The sequence below is a fragment of the Xenopus laevis genome, chromosome 5S (genome assembly GCF_017654675.1).
Source record: "Xenopus laevis strain J_2021 chromosome 5S, Xenopus_laevis_v10.1, whole genome shotgun sequence".
Lineage (NCBI taxonomy): Eukaryota > Metazoa > Chordata > Amphibia > Anura > Pipidae > Xenopus > Xenopus laevis.
The window spans coordinates 113,024,913-113,042,459 of record NC_054380.1 but is presented as its reverse complement, the minus strand read 5'-3'; the positions used below and the strand labels follow the sequence as shown (position 1 = coordinate 113,042,459).

The following is a 17,547-nucleotide window of genomic DNA, read 5'->3' as shown; positions in this document are numbered from 1 at the left end:
ATATTTAACCCACTTCTTTTCTACCATTTCCTTGCTGTATGTAAATTCTACCTCTCCCTGTCAACCCAGGGTTAGAACATCTGGATTATATGATCTTTGTGTTTTTAGTCTGTTATTTACTGTTTATGACTCACTCAGCATATGTTTGCTTTATAGCTCCCTGCACTGCTCTGCGCTACCATCATGAGAGCAGGAAGCTTTTTGTGGGCCAAGATACTGGTGCTGTAGTGGTGAGTGCTTATTCGCTTACAAGCAGTAGTATTTTACCTTGCTGATAATGTGCAACAAATGCCTCATTGCAGTATCTCTGTCGGACGGTGTAATTGTCAAACACTTGTGTCTTGTCCTTAGGAGTTTAATGTCTCGGAAGACTTCAACAAAATGAATTTTATAAAGACATACCCAGGTACTGAATCCCTGTCATGTTTTTCGATCACCTTGTTGTCTCATCATCCAGTTTAAAAAGACCACCTATGCTTACTTCCTGGCAGCGCACCAGAATCGGGTGACTGAAATCATCTACTCTCCGGGGACCCAGTGGGTGATCAGCACAGGGCATGATAAATTCCTCACATGGATGTGCTCTCAGAGTGGGTCACAAATGGGCAGGCATGGGTTTGCATCGTGGGCTTCCTGTCTGCAGTATCCTTTCAAAATGTAATTCTTGAGAAAGAGAGATAGAGATAGAGAATGGTACTTGATTGCACGGCACAAACCTACCATCATTTCAACCTAGTTTTATTCGAGAGCAAATATCTAGTGAATGTGTTAAATGTGCCAGACATGGTTATTCTTTTTCTGTTCTTCGCTATGAGACAAAAACTAGAAAAGTTGATGCATTTTCCAAGAACGTACACAGTATGAAGGGCAGAGAGCATTTAAGTACATCCTGGTGACTCGAAACAGAGCCAACATTTTGCTGTGAAAGGCTGCACCGACACACACACATAAGCCAAAGTTTCCACTTCAGGAAGAGTCATACAGATCCAGCAAACAGCTCAGTAGTCATAGCAATTACTTGAATGATGAAAAGATCAACATTTCCACTGGTTTCCGAAAGAGGCTATAGGCCTTTAGGAGAGTTAAAGGAAAACTATACCCACGAACAATGTAGGTCTCTATAAAAAGATATTGCATAAAACAGCTCATATGTAAAATCCTGCTTCATGTAAATAAACCATTTTCATCATAATATACTTTTTTTAGTAGTACGTGCCATTGGGTAATAATTACGAATGCTCCGAATCCAGGAATTGGTTTGGGATTCCACCAGGATTCGCCCTTTTTCGTCAGGATTCGGATTCGCAGAATCCTTCTGTCCCGCCGAACCGAATCCTAATTTGGATATGCAAATTCTAAGTTGCATATGCAAATTAGGGGTGGGGAGGGAAATTGCGTGACTTTTTTGTCACAAAACAAGAAAGTAAAAAATGTTTTACTTTTCCCATCCGGTTCGGCATTCGGCCAAATCTTTCGCAAAGGATTTGGGGGTTCTGCTGAATCCAAAATAGTGAATCCCTAGTAATAATAAATAATTAATCTGTTACTTAAATATTTATTTTGGGGCTAAAGTTTTGTAATGAAAGCTACAATCTGTACTCCTATACAAAGTTCATGGAAAAAATGTATCAGAAGGGAAAAAGTGTAAGTAAAAAAAAAAACGTGTGGAGTGGGAGCAAAGACCTCGTTATGTATAATATACTTATGGGACCAGTAACATCAAAAATTAATTTTGTTATGTATGTTAATGTACTGTTACCCTGCATATGTAAAAACTACTTTTTTTGCTTCAATTTTATAAATAAGTCAGTGTATTCAAGCTGAAAAGAGACTATAGGTCATGTTTACATAGAAGGTGTGTTGTTTATAATACAATGGTTATAGTTCTTACACAGGAAGCAAAGTGTATAAAATTCCATCTAGACCTTCTGTATTTTGTTTATTAGAAGTTTAGATACTGCATCTATTAAAAAAATAAATCTAAAAAAAAATTCTTTACTTTAATGCTTATTGGTTGCTTATATTCTGAATGTATTTGGTTTAAAACAAAGTACAGGTATGGGATCCATTATCCGGAAACCCTTTATCCAGAAAGCTCCAAATTACGGAAAGGCCGTTTTACATAGAGTCCATTTTATCCAAACTATTCCCTTTTTTTCTGTAATCCAACAATAGCTTGTATTTGATCCAAACTAAGATATAATTAATCCTTATTGGAGGTAAAACCAGCCTATTGAGTTTATGTAATGTTTACATTATTTTCTAGTAGACTTAAGGTATGAAGATCCAAATTACGGAAAGATCTCTTATCCAGAATCCCCTGGTCCCGAGCATTCTGGATAACAGGTCCCATACCTGTACTGTATTGTACATCATGAGTGCAGGTGGCGTAAGCTCCTTAACAAGTGTCGCCTCCAGGTATGACGAAGATACAAGATATGCCTTTGTGGGAGATTTCTCTGGCCAGATCACTCTGCTCAAATTGGATCAAAACAGCTGTTCTGTGATATCAACACTTAAGGGTCACGAAGGTAACCATGTGTGGACTAAAATTCAAAAATAGGCCCTGGCATTCAGGCAAACAAAAGCCCAAACAACCTCCCCACAAGGCCAATATATAGTGACTGTCTATGGCATCTTACAGCAGCCCCTCTGCCATTTGCCAGAATACACAGTTTGCTAGGCCAGAATGTAACACTGTTCCGGTTGCAAGGAGTGTAGCCTGATCTTAGTAATTCAACTTATTTGGCTCTGGCTTCCAAGCGCCATCCCTCAAAAAACCACTGCACACAATATAAGAAGGCTGATGCTCAATTTATCTTTGGATCACTGTAACAAGGGTCAGAGAGCAGTTGCTGCTTTGGACATAGCCAAAACATTTGATATGGTTGAATGGGCATATCTATGGAGAGTTCTTAAAGCCTTTGGTGTAGGCCCTCAATTTACATCACTAACCCAACTGAAAACTTTGCTCTAGCAAGGGGAACACGTCAGGGGTGCCCTTTGTCCCCTTTGTTGTTCGCCATGGCCTTGAACCTCTAGCCTTCGCTGTTAAGCAAAATCCCCGTATTGTTGGCCTGCATTTGGCGAATAGAGAAGAAAAATACCCTAGTGTATTTGGGGGACACACAAAATTCACTGGCAGAACTTCTGGCAATAGCAGCTGACTTTGGGGAAATCTCGGGCCTAAAAATGAATCCCTCCAAATCAGTACTTTTTCGGATTGATCTCATAATTGACCCACTGAGTCCGGATTGTACTAAACTGCAAATGGTTGACAAACTTACTTATTTGGGAATTCAAATTGCAATGCCCATCTCTTCGTATTACACTCTCAACATTACTCTCCTACTTCAATGGGCCAAATTTCTAGCATGGGAACTCCTTCCTTTGGGTCCCACTGGGCGTATACAACTTATAAAAATGGTTATTGCCCCAAAAATTCTTTACGTCCTGTGGCATGCCCCCATCAAGATACAGGTTCCCTTTTTTTTTCAATAACGCTCTTTTACAAAGGCTTACAAAACCTCCTACAACGGAAAAACACAATAAAAGCAAGGGCACAATGGGAACTGTCCATTGATTTTATAACTGACGACCAATGGACCCAGGTGTTATTGACCCCATTGAATATTTCCCCCATATATAAATATAGAATATTGCAATTATATTTGATATATAGGGCTTACTACACAAGATCTAGGCTGCACAAAATCAACCCTGGTATCCCAGCAACCTGTGCGAGATGCAATGCAGCGGAGGGAACTTTAATTCATATGTTCTGGTCTTGTTCTGTACAGAGTATTGGGCCAAAATACAAAAGCGAATTACCAAAATTCTAGGTTTTGAGCTTCCAATTGACCCTAAATGGGTATATTTTGTTTATGGACCCACCTTACCAGCTGACCCGTCCTGCTCAAAAAATATTGCATAAAATATTATTCCAAGCACGTAGACTAATAGCACAACAGTGGAAATCTCAGCTCCCCCCCCCCCCCCATATGCGGACTGGGAAAAGTCTGTTCAAAACATGTGTAATGTAGAACAACTAATTGCTAGAAGAAAAAATAATTCTGATCAATGTATGAAAGTATGGCAGTTGTGGATTCTGGAAAATGTATTGCTTGCATGTAACTAAAGAGAAATGGAGAAAGTGTCCTTTTAATATGACTTGCTACTATTACACTTTTGTATCCTGTCAGTATTCGAATTGCAATTGATAGGTTTGATATACCTGTGTGTGTATTTTTATCATGTATCATATTTTTATATTTAAAAAAAAAAAACAGTGACTGAAGTTTAACAGGGCACAAGTCACATGCCTGAGGGCAACTGTGCAATGAACAACGTGTCTAGCCTTATGTTCGATTTCAAAATGAAATATGAAAAAAATCTGTTTGCTCTTTTGAAAAACGCATTTCAATGCAGGCTTATGCTGGAGAAGTGATATTAACTGATCCATTTAGTAAAAAACATGTTTTCCCATGACAGTGTCCTTTTTAAAGCTGCTTAGCATACGTGACTGGTCTTTGCTCTCAGTCCCTTCATCTTTTCAATTCATATCCTCATTGCAACTCGGGGCATCGCATATTTGCTTTTGAAAGTAAAGAAGAAACAGACCAGCTGACATAGCAGATTATGAATAAGAAAGAGAATTAATACAGTGAGATTTGCAGTGAAAATAATTCTTTCCATTTCCTTCAGGAAGCATTTCTTGTATGTACTGGGATCCAGTCCAGCGGTACCTATTTTCCGGATCCTCGGATCACAGCATTATCCTGTGGGACATCGGAGGGCGTCAAGGACGGACGCTGGTCCTCCAAGGACACCAGTAAGTTCATTTACAAACGTACAGCCTCCTTTCTGATGAGACTCTTGATTTCTAGAGTCCATATGTTTTATTTCACATCAGTACGGCATTAAAGGCTGTGTTTAGGTGCTTATGGCTTGGTGCCAATATTTTATTTAATCTTTTCAGATGGATCGTTTGGAACCGTAAACAAAGTTATCTGTCTAATGCGTCATCAAAGTCCACTGTTCTACCTGAGGCCATTGGGGAAAAAAAACAATTAGGAAATCTTGTGGCTAATTCAGTTTTTCGCAAAATGTATTCTTTATAGACGATGGATATAGATGTATTTGTCATGATCCATTAAGAAATGTTGTCACTATAGCAACATAGAATTTTAGTGATGTAGAAAAAATAGAACATGCTGCTTTATTCACGTCAGAATAGAAATTGTTCTTCTCTTGGCTGAAAATAATTCACAGTTTTTTCAACCTGTGTCTGTGGAGGGGGGGATCAAGAACTGATGAAGGGTCATAGGTTGAGCATCCATCAGGGGTATCATGTTTTAAAATCTATTCACTTGGTAAAGTGTTGACTATTCCTTATGATTCCATCGTCCTATACCTGGGTTTAGGAGGCATTCTGCTATCCAGTTGATGGCTAATGAGATTGAGGTGGATACCACTCTGCAAAGTTTTTTATGGCTCCCTTTAGCAGATGTTCAATGTTTTTCATAGTAAGGCCCACAGAAAATGCTCCGTAAACAGCTTAAAAGGATTCTGTCATAATTTTTATGATGTAGTTTTTATTTCTAAATTACACTGTTTTCACTGCAAATAATTCACTCTACAATATAACATTTCATTCCTGAATCAACAAGTGTTTTAGCTGTAATATTGGTGTGTAGGCGCCATCTCGGGTCATTTTGCCTGGTCATGTGATTTCAGAAAGAGCCAGCACTTTAGGATGGAACTGTTTTCTGGCAGGCAGTTGTTTCTCCTACTGAATGTAACTGAATGTGTCACAGTGGGAACTGGATTTTACTATTGAGTGCTGTTCTTAGATCTACCAGGCAGCTGTTATCTTGTGTTAGGGAGCTGCTATCTGGTTACCTTCCCATTGTTCTGTTGTTGGGTTGCTGGAGGGGAAAGGGAGGGGGTGAAATCACTCCAACTTGCAGTACAGCAGTAAAGAGTGACTGAAGTTTATTAGAGCACATGTCACATGACTGGGGGCAGCTGGGAAATTGACAATATGTCTAGCCCCATGTCAGATTTCAAAAATTAAATATAAAAAAATCTGTTTGCCCTTTTGAGAAACGAATTTCAGTGCAAAATTCTGCTGGAGCAGCACTATTAACGGAAGAGTTTTGGAAAAAAAAAAATATTTATTGTTTTTGTTTGTGGTTCTGGGAGTAGTGCACTTAATACGTGACCTGATAGAGGAAACAAACTTTCCAGTGGAAACATTGTACATATAGATGTACAGCCATTACCCAATATGAATGGAATCAAAACTGAACAGTTATTGATTTCCGGTATCATTTAATACTTTTGTTTCACCATTTTACATTTTTTTTTATTTGTAGAACAGTTTTATGTTTTTCTTTTTTTTTTAAACGTATTTGCTGAACTGATGTCTCGTAACCGTCTTCTCCATAGTGACAAAGTACAGGGAGTAACTTACGTGCAGCTGACACGGCAGCTGGTCTCCTGCTCGGCTGATGGCGGCATCTGTGTCTGGAACATGGATATTGATAGAGAAGAGGTAATGGATGGCAGCTGTATAAAATTGCTCTGCTGAACCAGGTAATTGGTAAGGCTGGATGCCAGTGGACAATAGGGAGGGCAAAAAGAGAAACTTCTACAGAATACACATTTTCCAGATTACAACAGGTTTATTATTCCTAATAACCACTATGTTTGCTTGTACTTGAAATGGGATAACTAGGAACATCTACAGAATGGAAGTGGAACTAATCTGAACATCTCCCGGGTCATGTATGTATGTCATAGAAGATTTCGATATAAATGACAGAGCTAAATTCATTTTTGCAATGTTAACATCCATTGTGTTTGCAAACTAGATAAGATGCACATTTAAGTCAGCAGCACTTTGACAGTTAAATTCACCTGCCCCCATCAATACATTGGTCCCTGCAGCACATAAAACCCCTTCTCCTGTAAACCTGATGCTTCTGGAGAATGACATATCTGTTGTGTGATCACGGGAAAAAAGTGTGCCTATTGATATGACTGTTTCAGTTAATTTCTGAGAAGACCGATTGGGATATAAAAAACAAAGGGGTAATAAACTCAGCTCTTGCATAGCTGCTGTTCCTGTACAAAACACAATGTGAGGCAACAAATGGATTGCTTATTCTGTTATAATTCTTTCATATTCACTTTAAAGGAGAACTTAACCCTAAACATACTGCTAAAAATGTCATGTTTTACACACTGAACATATTGCACCAGCCTAAAGTTTCAGCTTGTCAATAGCAGCAATGATCCAGGACTTCAAACTTGTCACAGGGGGTCACCATCTTGGAAAGTGTCTGTGACACTCACATGCTCAGTGGGCTCTGAGCAGCTGTTGAGAAGCTGAGCTTAGGGGTCGCCACTAATTATCCAACAGAAAATTAGGTTGGCCTGAAGTATAAGCTGATGCTACAGGGCTGATTATTAAAATCTGATGTTAGTTGCACTGGTTTCTTTGCTGTCATGTAGTAATTATCCATATTAATTACTTAAGGTGGCCATAGACTCCAAGATCCGCTTGTTTGGCGACATCGCCAAACGAGCGGATCTTTCCCCGATATGCCACTAAACTGCGTGGCTATATCGGGGGTAATTCGAACGTTCGGCCGTATGGCCGAATGATCGAATTACGATGCGCCAAGCCGCTCCGACGGGTCGGTCGGGTAAAAATCCAACCTTCCCGATCGATATCGTGGCCAGATATCGATCGGGAAGACCCGTCGGAAGCCCCCATACACGGGCAGATAAGCTGTCAAATCGGTCCAAACGACCGATATCGGCAGCTTTATCTGCCCGTGTATGGCCACCTTTAGCCTTATACTGTGACATTTCTATTCTATGTGTACTGTATATTGTGAGTGGGTCCCTAAGCTCAGTAAGTGACAGCAGCACAGAGCATGTGCAGTGAATCAACAGAAAATAAGATGGGGAGCTACTGGGGCATCTTTGGAGACACAGATCTTTACTGCTAAAGGGCTGTTTTTGCCTTGGGCTGGTACAGAAGGCAAATACATAATGTACAACATTTATACCTACTTCTTTAGTTTAACTTTCCATGTCCTTTAATAAACAGTTGCTTCCAAGAGAATACAAACACAAGCACGTTAGGTAATATACAATCCACTGTCCCACAGGACACGTAGCTGGAAGTTACTGCAGTTTGGCTCTACCTGTGGATGGACAAATTGCACTAATCAGAATTGGCATGGAATTGTTGGAATGACCAGACCAAAGTCCCTTTAGTTATAGACTAGCTGATGACTCTATACATGCACTCCCCTCTCCCCCTCCAAAATTGCCATCTGCATTTTGCATGCTGAAAAATATGTGAATGTGGGGCCAGTTTAAAACTGTAAGCTGAGCCTTTATTGGAATTTGCTTTATTATCATATTTCCATATGTAAATAATTACATGGAAGCCTTTTAACCCTTACTGTGCCAGTTTCCCTTTGATCTTGCCATATTATGTGTTGCCAGTAGAAACATAGGTGGAAAAGCAGCTGATGGGAGTGGATCTGCTCCCATTCACTCTGTGTGTCAAAGGGGAACTATCGCAAAAATGAAAATTTAATATAAGCTTCGTCATACTGAAATAAGAAACTTTCTATATACAATCAATTAAATATTCTGTACCGTTTCTGAAATAATCAAGTTTATCTTCACTATCCCTCTCTCAGCATCTGTTTCTTTTAGGGATGCACCAAATCCACTATTTTGGATTCGGCCAAATCCCCGAATCTATCTTGGAAGATTTGGCCGAATACCGAACCAAATCAGAATCCTCATTGGCATTTGCAAATTAGGGACGGGAAAGGAAAAAGTGGAAAAAAATTGTTTAGCTTCCTTGTTTTGTAACAAAAAGTCACGTGAAATCCTGCCCTCTCCACAATTTGCATATGCAAATTAGGATTCGGTTCGGCCAGGCACAAGGATTCGGCCGAATCCTGCTGAAAAAGGCCGAATCCTGGATTCGGTGCATCCCTAGTTTCTTTTCACTTTCTATTCATGCAGCAGTTCGGTGTCAGATAATCATTGACCAATATATCTTGTAGGGTGGTTCCTTTTGCCTAGAAGATGTATTAGAGCTCACTCTATTAAAATCACCATAAATCCTGTCTCTTTACATGTAGAATGTGTGCAAAGGGCAGTTATTTTGTTAGAGTTTGTTTGTACTGGAATCCGTTATTTGAGTGAGCTCTAATATATTTGCTAGGAAAGGGAGCCTCCCTATAAGATAAAACTGCCGATATCAGTCCTTTAGACCAATTTGGCAATTTATCTGCCCGTTTATGGGGGCTTCCGATGGGCCTTCCTGATTGATATCTGGCCACAATATAGATCAGGAAGGTTTCATTTTTCCGCCGACCGTCAGAGCTCATTGCTCCTCGTTGTAATCCGATCATTCGGCCCTAGGGCCGAATTTTTTGGATTACCCCAATATATCCCTGCTGGGCATATCGGTGAAAGATCCGCTCGTTTGGCGATGTTGCCAGACATGCAGTTCATTGTTGGCAAGATAGTAGTATTTTAATGACCGTTATGCAGATTAGAGCTATTACTAAGCATACACGGCACAATAAGGTGAAGTCCATGAATAAACAAAGAAAGTAGACGATTTAGGATCTGGCCACACGGGCAGATTCGGGGAGATTAGTCGCCAGTCACCGGGTAAAATGTGAATCGCCTGGGGGCAGGCACACGAAGCGCTTCATTTTCCGAAGTTGCCCGAAGTTTCCTCGTGAGTCAATTACAGGTGACTTCGGGAAAAAAAGCGCTCCGTGTGCATGCCCCCAGGCAATTTTCATTTTAGCTGGCGGAAGGCAGATTGCGGAGATTAGTCACGCAAACAAGAGGAGATTTGTCACCTGGCGACTAATCTCCCCGAATCTGCCAGTGTAACCAGACCCTTAAAAGAAAGAGTTGTGATTGTGTTGTTGAATGTTCTGTGTTTAAGGCACCTCAGTGGCTAGAGAGTGACTCCTGCCAGAAATGCTCCCAGCCGTTCTTCTGGAATATAAAGCAGATGTGGGATACAAAGACAGTAGGGTTGCGTCAGGTTAGTTTGGAATGAAAGTAAATCCCTTTTGCTTCTGTTCGTGTTCTTTCTGTGCTTCCTTAAAGGAGAAGGAAACCCGTTTGGCTCAAAACCCCTCCTCCCGGGCAAATGCCCCATAGTTGCTACTTACCCCTCGGCGCAGGTCCTCTCCCGTGGAGCTCACAGGCGCCATCTTCTCCTGTGCGGTCTTCTTCCTGGATTCCCCAGCGTTTGGCGGTGCATACGCAGCATTTGCTGGTTCAGCTCTACTGCGCATGCGCCGAAAGTCACAAAGTTTTCCGATTTCTTTTTCGTCAACTTTGTGACTTTTGGCGCATGCACAGCAAATGCTACTACGCACATGCGCCGCCAAACGTCGGGGGAATCCAAGAGGACGACCACACGGGAGAAGATGGCGCCTGCAAACTCCACGGGAGAGGACCTGTGCCGAGGGGTAAGTAGCAACTTAGGGGCATTTGCCCGGGGGGGAGGGAGGGGGGCCTACGTGGGGAGGGGTTTTGCGGCAAAAGGGTTTCCTTCTCCTTTAATCTTCTCTTTCACTGCCTAGACTTTTTCTAGGTTGTGTTTGGTTTTTCATTTCATGTGTTCTCATCCTGCTTTCCTTTTCTCGGTATCCACTACAGTGAGTCAGTGTATAGTTACACAGCCTTTTGTTTGCTCTTATCATTTGTAGCACCACTGCAGGAAGTGTGGACAGGCTGTGTGTGGAAAATGCAGCTCTAAGAGATCCAGCTACCCTATTATGGGATTTGAGTTTCAGGTGCGGGTCTGCGATTCCTGTTATGAGACCATCAAAGATGAAGAGTAAGTCCTTTTGGTATTTAATGAAAAAATAATATCTACACAGGGAACTGGAGTTTGTTGTACCGAAATAATATGTGCTGTGCATTCTCTTTATCTCACTTGCATTTAATTCAAAAGGCTCTGTAGCTGCCAAGACCTACAGCTTATCTAATATAACTGGAATATGTGAAACAGACTAGGGCTTGCATTGACACACTAAAGGGATTCTGTCATGATTGTTAAAGTTTACTTTTTATTTCTAAATTACACTGTTTACATTACAAATAATTCACTCTACCATTTAGAATTGTATTCTTGAACCAACAATAGAATGTTTTGTAGCTGTAATATTGGTGTGGAGTCAGCCACCTCGGTGCTTTCTGTCTGATTCTAAACTTTTAGAAGGAGACAGCACTTTAATGTGGAACTGCTTTGAGGCACTTATTGTGTATTAAAGTAATACAAATATAATGTACTGTTGTGCTGCACTGATACAACTGGGGTGTTTTCTTCAGAACACTACTGTAGTTTATATAAACAAGCTGCTGTGTAGCTATGGGGGCCACCATCAGAAACACTACTATAGTTTATATCAGGGGTCCCCAACCTTTTATTACTGTGAGACACATTCAAATGTAAATAGAGTTGGGGAGCAACACAAACATGAAAAAGTCTCTTGGGGTGCCAAATAAGGGCTGTGATTGGCCATTTGGTAGCCCCTATGTGGACTGGCAGCCAACAAGAGGCTCTACTTGGCACTATACTTTGTTTTTATGCAATTAAAACTTGCTTCCAAGCTGGGAATTCAAAAATAAGCACCTGGTTTGAGGACACTGAGAGCAACATCCAAGGGGTTGGAGAGCAACATGTTCCTCACAAGCTACTGGTTGGGGATCACTGGTTTATATTAACATGCTGCTTTGTAGCTATGGGGGCCGCCATTTAAAGCTGAAAAAGGAAAAAAGGCACAGGATATACAGCAGTTAACAACGGATAAGCTCTGTAGTATGGCTGCCCCCATGGCTACACAGCAGATTGTTTATATAAACTATAGTTGTGTTGTTAAAGCAAAAACCCCAGTTGTATCAGTGCAGGCTAACAATACATTATATTGTCATTCCTTTAAAACACTTTGGTTTTTTTGATGTTACCGTTTCTTTAACCATGACCCGAGTTGTGCTCAGGGTTTTTCCTGCTTGGAGCTATTCTCATGTCTACCACTAGGTGGGGCTAGGGAGTTTAAGTCATGCAAACAAATCCTTCAGTAGAGGTGTCAGGTTGCTGCTATCTGGTTAGCTGTCCATTGTTCTGTTGATGGAGGGGGGGGGCTGATATCAATCAAACTTGCAGTGTAGAAATGGACATTATGTCTAGCCCCATGAGATTTCAAAATTAAATATTTTAAAAATCTGTTTGCTCTTTTAAAAAACGGATTCACTGTAGAATTCTGCTGGAGCAGCACTATTAACTGATGCATTTTGAAAAAAAAAAATGTATCCTTTTATACATGTATCCTTTTAACATTCGTAAAGCAGCAATATATTCTGCAGCACTTTACAGTTGAAGGGTGTATACATCAAACATACCACAATTACCAACTGACCAATACAGTAAATCTCAATAGAGATTACAGTCTAAAAATATAGCTACTTTGATTCTTGATTCCTAAGGCTTGTGACACACGGGCAGATTCGGGGAGATTTAGTCGCCTGGCGACTAGTCGCCTCTTCTTCTGGGCGACAATCTCCCTGAACTGCCTTTGTGTGTCTTCCCATCTGCTATAATGAAAAGTTGGCTGCACTAAAGCACATGCGGTGCTTCGTTTTCTGAAGTTTCCTTGTGAGGAATCACAAGGCGACTAAATCTCCCCGAATCTTCCCATGTGTCACAAGCCTAAGACTCCTCTTCTTTGAGGGCGACTAATCTCTCCGAACTGCCTTCCCGCCGGCTAAAATGTAAATCACCAGCAGGAAGGCACTTGGATCGATTCGTTATCCGAAGTTGCCTCACGAGGAAATTTTGGGCGACTTTGGAAAATGAAGTGCTCCAAGTGCCATCCTGCCAGCGATTTACATTCTAGCCAGCAGGAGGCAGTACGGTGAGATAAGAAGAGGAGATTTGTCTCTGGACGACTAATCTCCCCAAATCTGAGCATGTGCCCTGGCCCTAAGGGCAGAGACACACGTGGAGATTCAGGGAGATTAGTCGCCCGGCGACAAATCGCCTCTTCTGGGTGACTAATCTCCCCGAACTGCCTCCCGCCAGCTAGAATGTAAATCGCTGGCAGGATGGCACTTGGAGCGATTCGTTTTCCGAAGTTGCCTCATGAAGAAATTTCGGGCAACTTCGAAAAACGAAGAGGTCCAAGTGCCATCCTGCCAGCGATTTACTTTCTGGAAGAGGAGATTTGTCGCCGTGCAACTAATCTCCCCAAATCTGAGCGTGTGCCCTGGCCCTAAGGGCAGAGACACACATGGAGATTCAGGGAGAGTAGTCTCCCCAAACTACTTGGATCTCTTCGTTTTCCGAAGTCACCCGAAGTTTCCTCGTGAGGCAGCTTTGGGTGACAGCGGAAAACAAAGCGCTCTGGTTGCCATCCCACCGGTGATCTACATTCTAGCAGCGGGAAGGCAGTTCGGGGAGATTAGTCGCTTGAAGAAAAGGCGATTTGTCGTTGGGTGACTAATCTCCCCTAATCTCCATGTGTGTCTCTGCCCTAACAAAGGAAGACCCTGGATAATCTCTCTCTCTCTCTCTCTCTCTCTCTCTCTCTCTCTCTCTCTCTCTCTCTCTCTCTCTCTCTCTCTCTCTCTCTCTCTCTCTCTCTCTCTCTCTCTCTCTCTCTCTCTCTCTCTCTCTCTCTCTCTCTCTCTCTCTCTCTCTCTCTCTCTCTCTCTCTCTCTCTCTCTCTCTCTCTCTCTCTCTCTCTCGTCTGCCATGTTTGCTATGCTCAGTAAACTTGTCTTTGTTTGTTACTTCTTTTACTGCCTCATACTTTCCACATGTCTATGCTTGCTTCAGTTTTCTCTCTTTTCTATTTTGGTACCTTAAGGTACTGTAAGGCCATGTTTATTGCCTACTGTAACATATTTGTGTTTTTGTGTGTTTTTTAAGTCGAACACCACTGGCCACTTTGCATGAAGGAAAGCACAACATCTATTACATGACTATGGATGTATCAAGAGGGCTGATGGTGACCTGTGGGACTGACCGCCTAGTGAAGGTAAATGCTCTCCATCTAGCTTTAGCTCAACTAATTCTTGTTCCAATTAAGATGATTACTATCCCTGCTCTTCTAAATTACATTTGCAGGATATCTGTGTTACCTTACTGTTAGTGCTGACTATGACAGACATGATTAAGTTTTGTTTACAAAGGGAAAGCCATATGCATTTTTTAAAGGACAAGAAAAGTGTAAGACTAATGCCAGCCCCAGCTGAAGACACAAAGTCACGAAAAGAGCCAAAGCTGAAGCCACAAAAGGAGCTCTTATAAGGGGCCCCTGACCGCCATTTTTTTTAACTTGTGTGTGTGTGGGGGGGGGGGTTGGCAAGAAGTGAAGTTTTATTTTTACCAAAAAAATAGATCAACGCATATGTTTAACCACCGACGATTTATTTTATTGTCCGTGTAAAAATATTTGCAGAAGAGGAATTTGTTTTATTAACTCTGATCAGTATGTGCTGCTGTGTGATAAGATGGCTAATTTCCAATTGAGAAGTAACTGTTCTGTCCCGTTTTGTAGTATACTGTATATAACCTGGGATTCAAGATTGATAAAGACTGTTAACCCCCATATGGAATACCAATAAGATGTTAATAAATGCTACGTGCCAAACTTTTTTTCCCTAAAAGCCACCTTCAATTGTAAAAAGAGTTAGGGAGCAACAGAAGCATGCAAAAAGTTCCTGGGAGGTACAAATAAGTGCAGTGATTGGCTATTTGGTAGCCCCTATGTGCAATGACAGTCTAAAGGAAGCTCTGATTGGCAGTACACCTGGTTTTATGCAACCAAATCTCGCCTCCAAGCTAAGTAAAAAAAAATAAAGCACCTGCTTTGAGGTTACTGGGAACAACAGCCAAGCCAACATGTTGCTCCCAAGCCACTGGTTGGGCAAACTCTGCACCTCATATTATTTATAAACCTTTTTATGTCTTTTCTTTGTAGATCTGGGACATGACTCCATCAGTGGGCTGCAGCTTGGCCACCGGCTTCTCCCCTCGTTGACACAAAGACTTTCGGTCGCTATAAACAACGCACCTTATGTACAGATGTGTACACACAGGCTAACACCCCTCAGGTCACTGTCTATTTGCGCTCCTTGTATTCCAGCTCCTTTAAAACGAAAGCTTTGTATCAGCCAGTGGGGAAAACGCTTCCAGCCCAAGGTTTGATTTACAGGGAGTCATCTGCAAGTGATCTTTGTCTGTGCTAGATGCATTGCAGGGTTAACTATAAATATTAGCGGAAACGAGTATATTTAATAACTAGACTAAAATGTAGTTTCCCCTTTAAACCCATCCTTTTTCCTGAATTTCTGGACACAATTAAGATGAATACCTTTCTGCGTGCAGTTTAACTGCTCTTGTTTACAAAGCACTACAGGGTATTGGGTGTCTCAGGAGCACCAGGTCAATGGAAGCCTCTTGGTTTAGAATCACGTGAAACTCAACAATATTGTCCGACCTGTGAAGTCTTAACCAGCGCAGCTTTTACGTGTGTGTTTGTGTGTGTGTCTCTATAGGTGCATTTTTACTTGTTCAAGAGATTCGAAATAATGATGTGCATTAACCTTCTCTCACCTGATCACTGTTTTCTGATAAGCAGGACTTGTCTGATGAATGTCCTCTTTCTATAGAGTACATGGATATTCATTATAAGTTTGATGGTTTGTTACGAAGATCATTCAGATCACAACTCTGCATTAACAGGCTTGAGAAATCCAGAGTAAACAAACAGTTGCCTATTATTTTTTCTTTGTTTACAAACAATGATTTTTCTTAATGTCTTCCTTTTGATTCTGTGTTCTGTAGTCCATATTCCTTCATATAAAATGATAATGATATCATGCAAAGCAGTTCTGGCATCGGACCTAGTGTAAATTCACCTACAAATGTTGTGTCCAGCCTGCAGCATTACAAGTGTAAACAGTAGGGGGTGCTAGGGGTGTAGCTGGAAGGCTGCAGGTTGGATATTCTTAGGCCAAAATAATGATACACAAGGGCCTGTTTATAAGTTAGGGAAATAATGTAGTTTAAAGGAGAAGGAAACCCTAAAAATTAATAGGACTAAAAATGGCATGTTTTATATACTGAACTTATTGTTACAGCCAAAAGTTTCAGCTTGTCAATTGCAGCAATGATCCAGGACTTCAAACTTGTCACAGGGGCTCACCATCTTGGAAAGTGTCTGTGACTCTCACATGCTCAGTGGGCTCTGAGCAGCTGTTAAGAAGTTAAGCTTAGGGGTCGTCACTAATTATCCAGCAAAAGATGAGATTGGCCTGTAATATAAGATGCTACAGGGCTGATTATTAAATTCTGATGCTAATTGCACTGCTGCCATGTAATAATTATCTGTATTACTTACTAATCAGCCTTATATTGTGACATTTCTAATCCACGTGTACTGTATATTGTGAGTGGGTCCCTAAGCTCAGTAAGTGACAGCAGCACAGAGCATGTGCAGTGAATCAGCAGAAAAGAAGATGGGGAGCTACTGGGGCATTTTTGGAGACAAAGATCTTTACTGCTAAAGGGTTGTGGTTGCCTTGGGCTGGTACAGAAGCCCAAAACATAATGTACAACATTTTTAGCTACTTCTTTAGCTTTAGTTCTCCTTTAATAGAAAAAAGAGTGTACAATCCATAACCATGTAATTTGTCATTGTGTTAAAGTGCTCATAGATAGGTATCTCCATTTAGTACAAGGCACCCTGGGTAGAATGATAAAGTAGGCAGACCCAGGATGCCACACTATATGTGTGAATCATGTTGAAGGAATCTGTCCGAGAAATAAAGATCCAAATATCTTTCTATAGATAAAATACCTCCCAGTGCTGGTCCTGTATTGACATCTATTGATTTCTGTGTGTTTCTAAAGAGAAGGCACCTGTCTGACAATCAGTCACTCTGTCTGGCTGTTCTCCGCAGACGGACTCCTAATTCCTTTTCATAAAGTCCAGCTGAATTGGTGAATGCAAAAGACCACTAAATCTGATTAGATGTGTTCAGTGTACAGTTGTCTGCTCTGAGCTTGTATGTCCTCCCAATGATTGTTTATGGAGTGGTAAAATCTCATCAGCGCCCTCTACCTGTGATTTCAATAAATACCTCCATTTCTAGCAATAGGTTTATTGTGCTGTTAGTGACCAGCTCTACTGCCCACACTTTTTCCACGTATAGTTTGAAGATATGTCCTTTCAGCTGAGCTTTCTTCTGTACCCTAGCAACTGAACCAGAGTTTGCTATTTAAAGTATTTCTTCTTAGTTACAACTGTCTAAATATGGTTTTCTAATAAAAATGTTGCCTTACTTTCCATTACTTCGTTCTTTTTCTTTTTTTTCAGTGCTCTGGTTTATGTTATTGAAGTTCACAGTTAGATTACTGACCCCAGAAATTAAACCTTTATTACATTTATCAGAACATTTTCTTTGAAA

The 17,547-nt window shown here is 41.0% G+C and overlaps 1 protein-coding gene across 2 annotated transcripts in view; it reads left to right on the top strand.

Moving 5' to 3' along the window:
• Window positions 1–15,566, top strand: part of LOC108718155 (WD repeat and FYVE domain-containing protein 1-like) — a 31,305-nt gene extending 15,739 nt beyond the window's left edge. For both annotated transcript variants that reach the window (XM_041564963.1, XM_018265811.2), the window contains exons 3-12: window positions 157–230; window positions 352–406; window positions 492–642; window positions 2,419–2,531; window positions 4,705–4,831; window positions 6,451–6,556; window positions 10,004–10,105; window positions 10,779–10,909; window positions 14,003–14,111; window positions 15,057–15,566. In XM_041564963.1, coding sequence (XP_041420897.1) covers window positions 157–230; window positions 352–406; window positions 492–642; window positions 2,419–2,531; window positions 4,705–4,831; window positions 6,451–6,556; window positions 10,004–10,105; window positions 10,779–10,909; window positions 14,003–14,111; window positions 15,057–15,116 — 1,028 coding nt within the window. In that variant the 3' untranslated portion in view covers window positions 15,117–15,566. The remainder of the gene's footprint in view (window positions 1–156; window positions 231–351; window positions 407–491; window positions 643–2,418; window positions 2,532–4,704; window positions 4,832–6,450; window positions 6,557–10,003; window positions 10,106–10,778; window positions 10,910–14,002; window positions 14,112–15,056) is intronic.
• The last annotated feature ends 1,981 nt before the right edge of the window (window positions 15,567–17,547 follow it).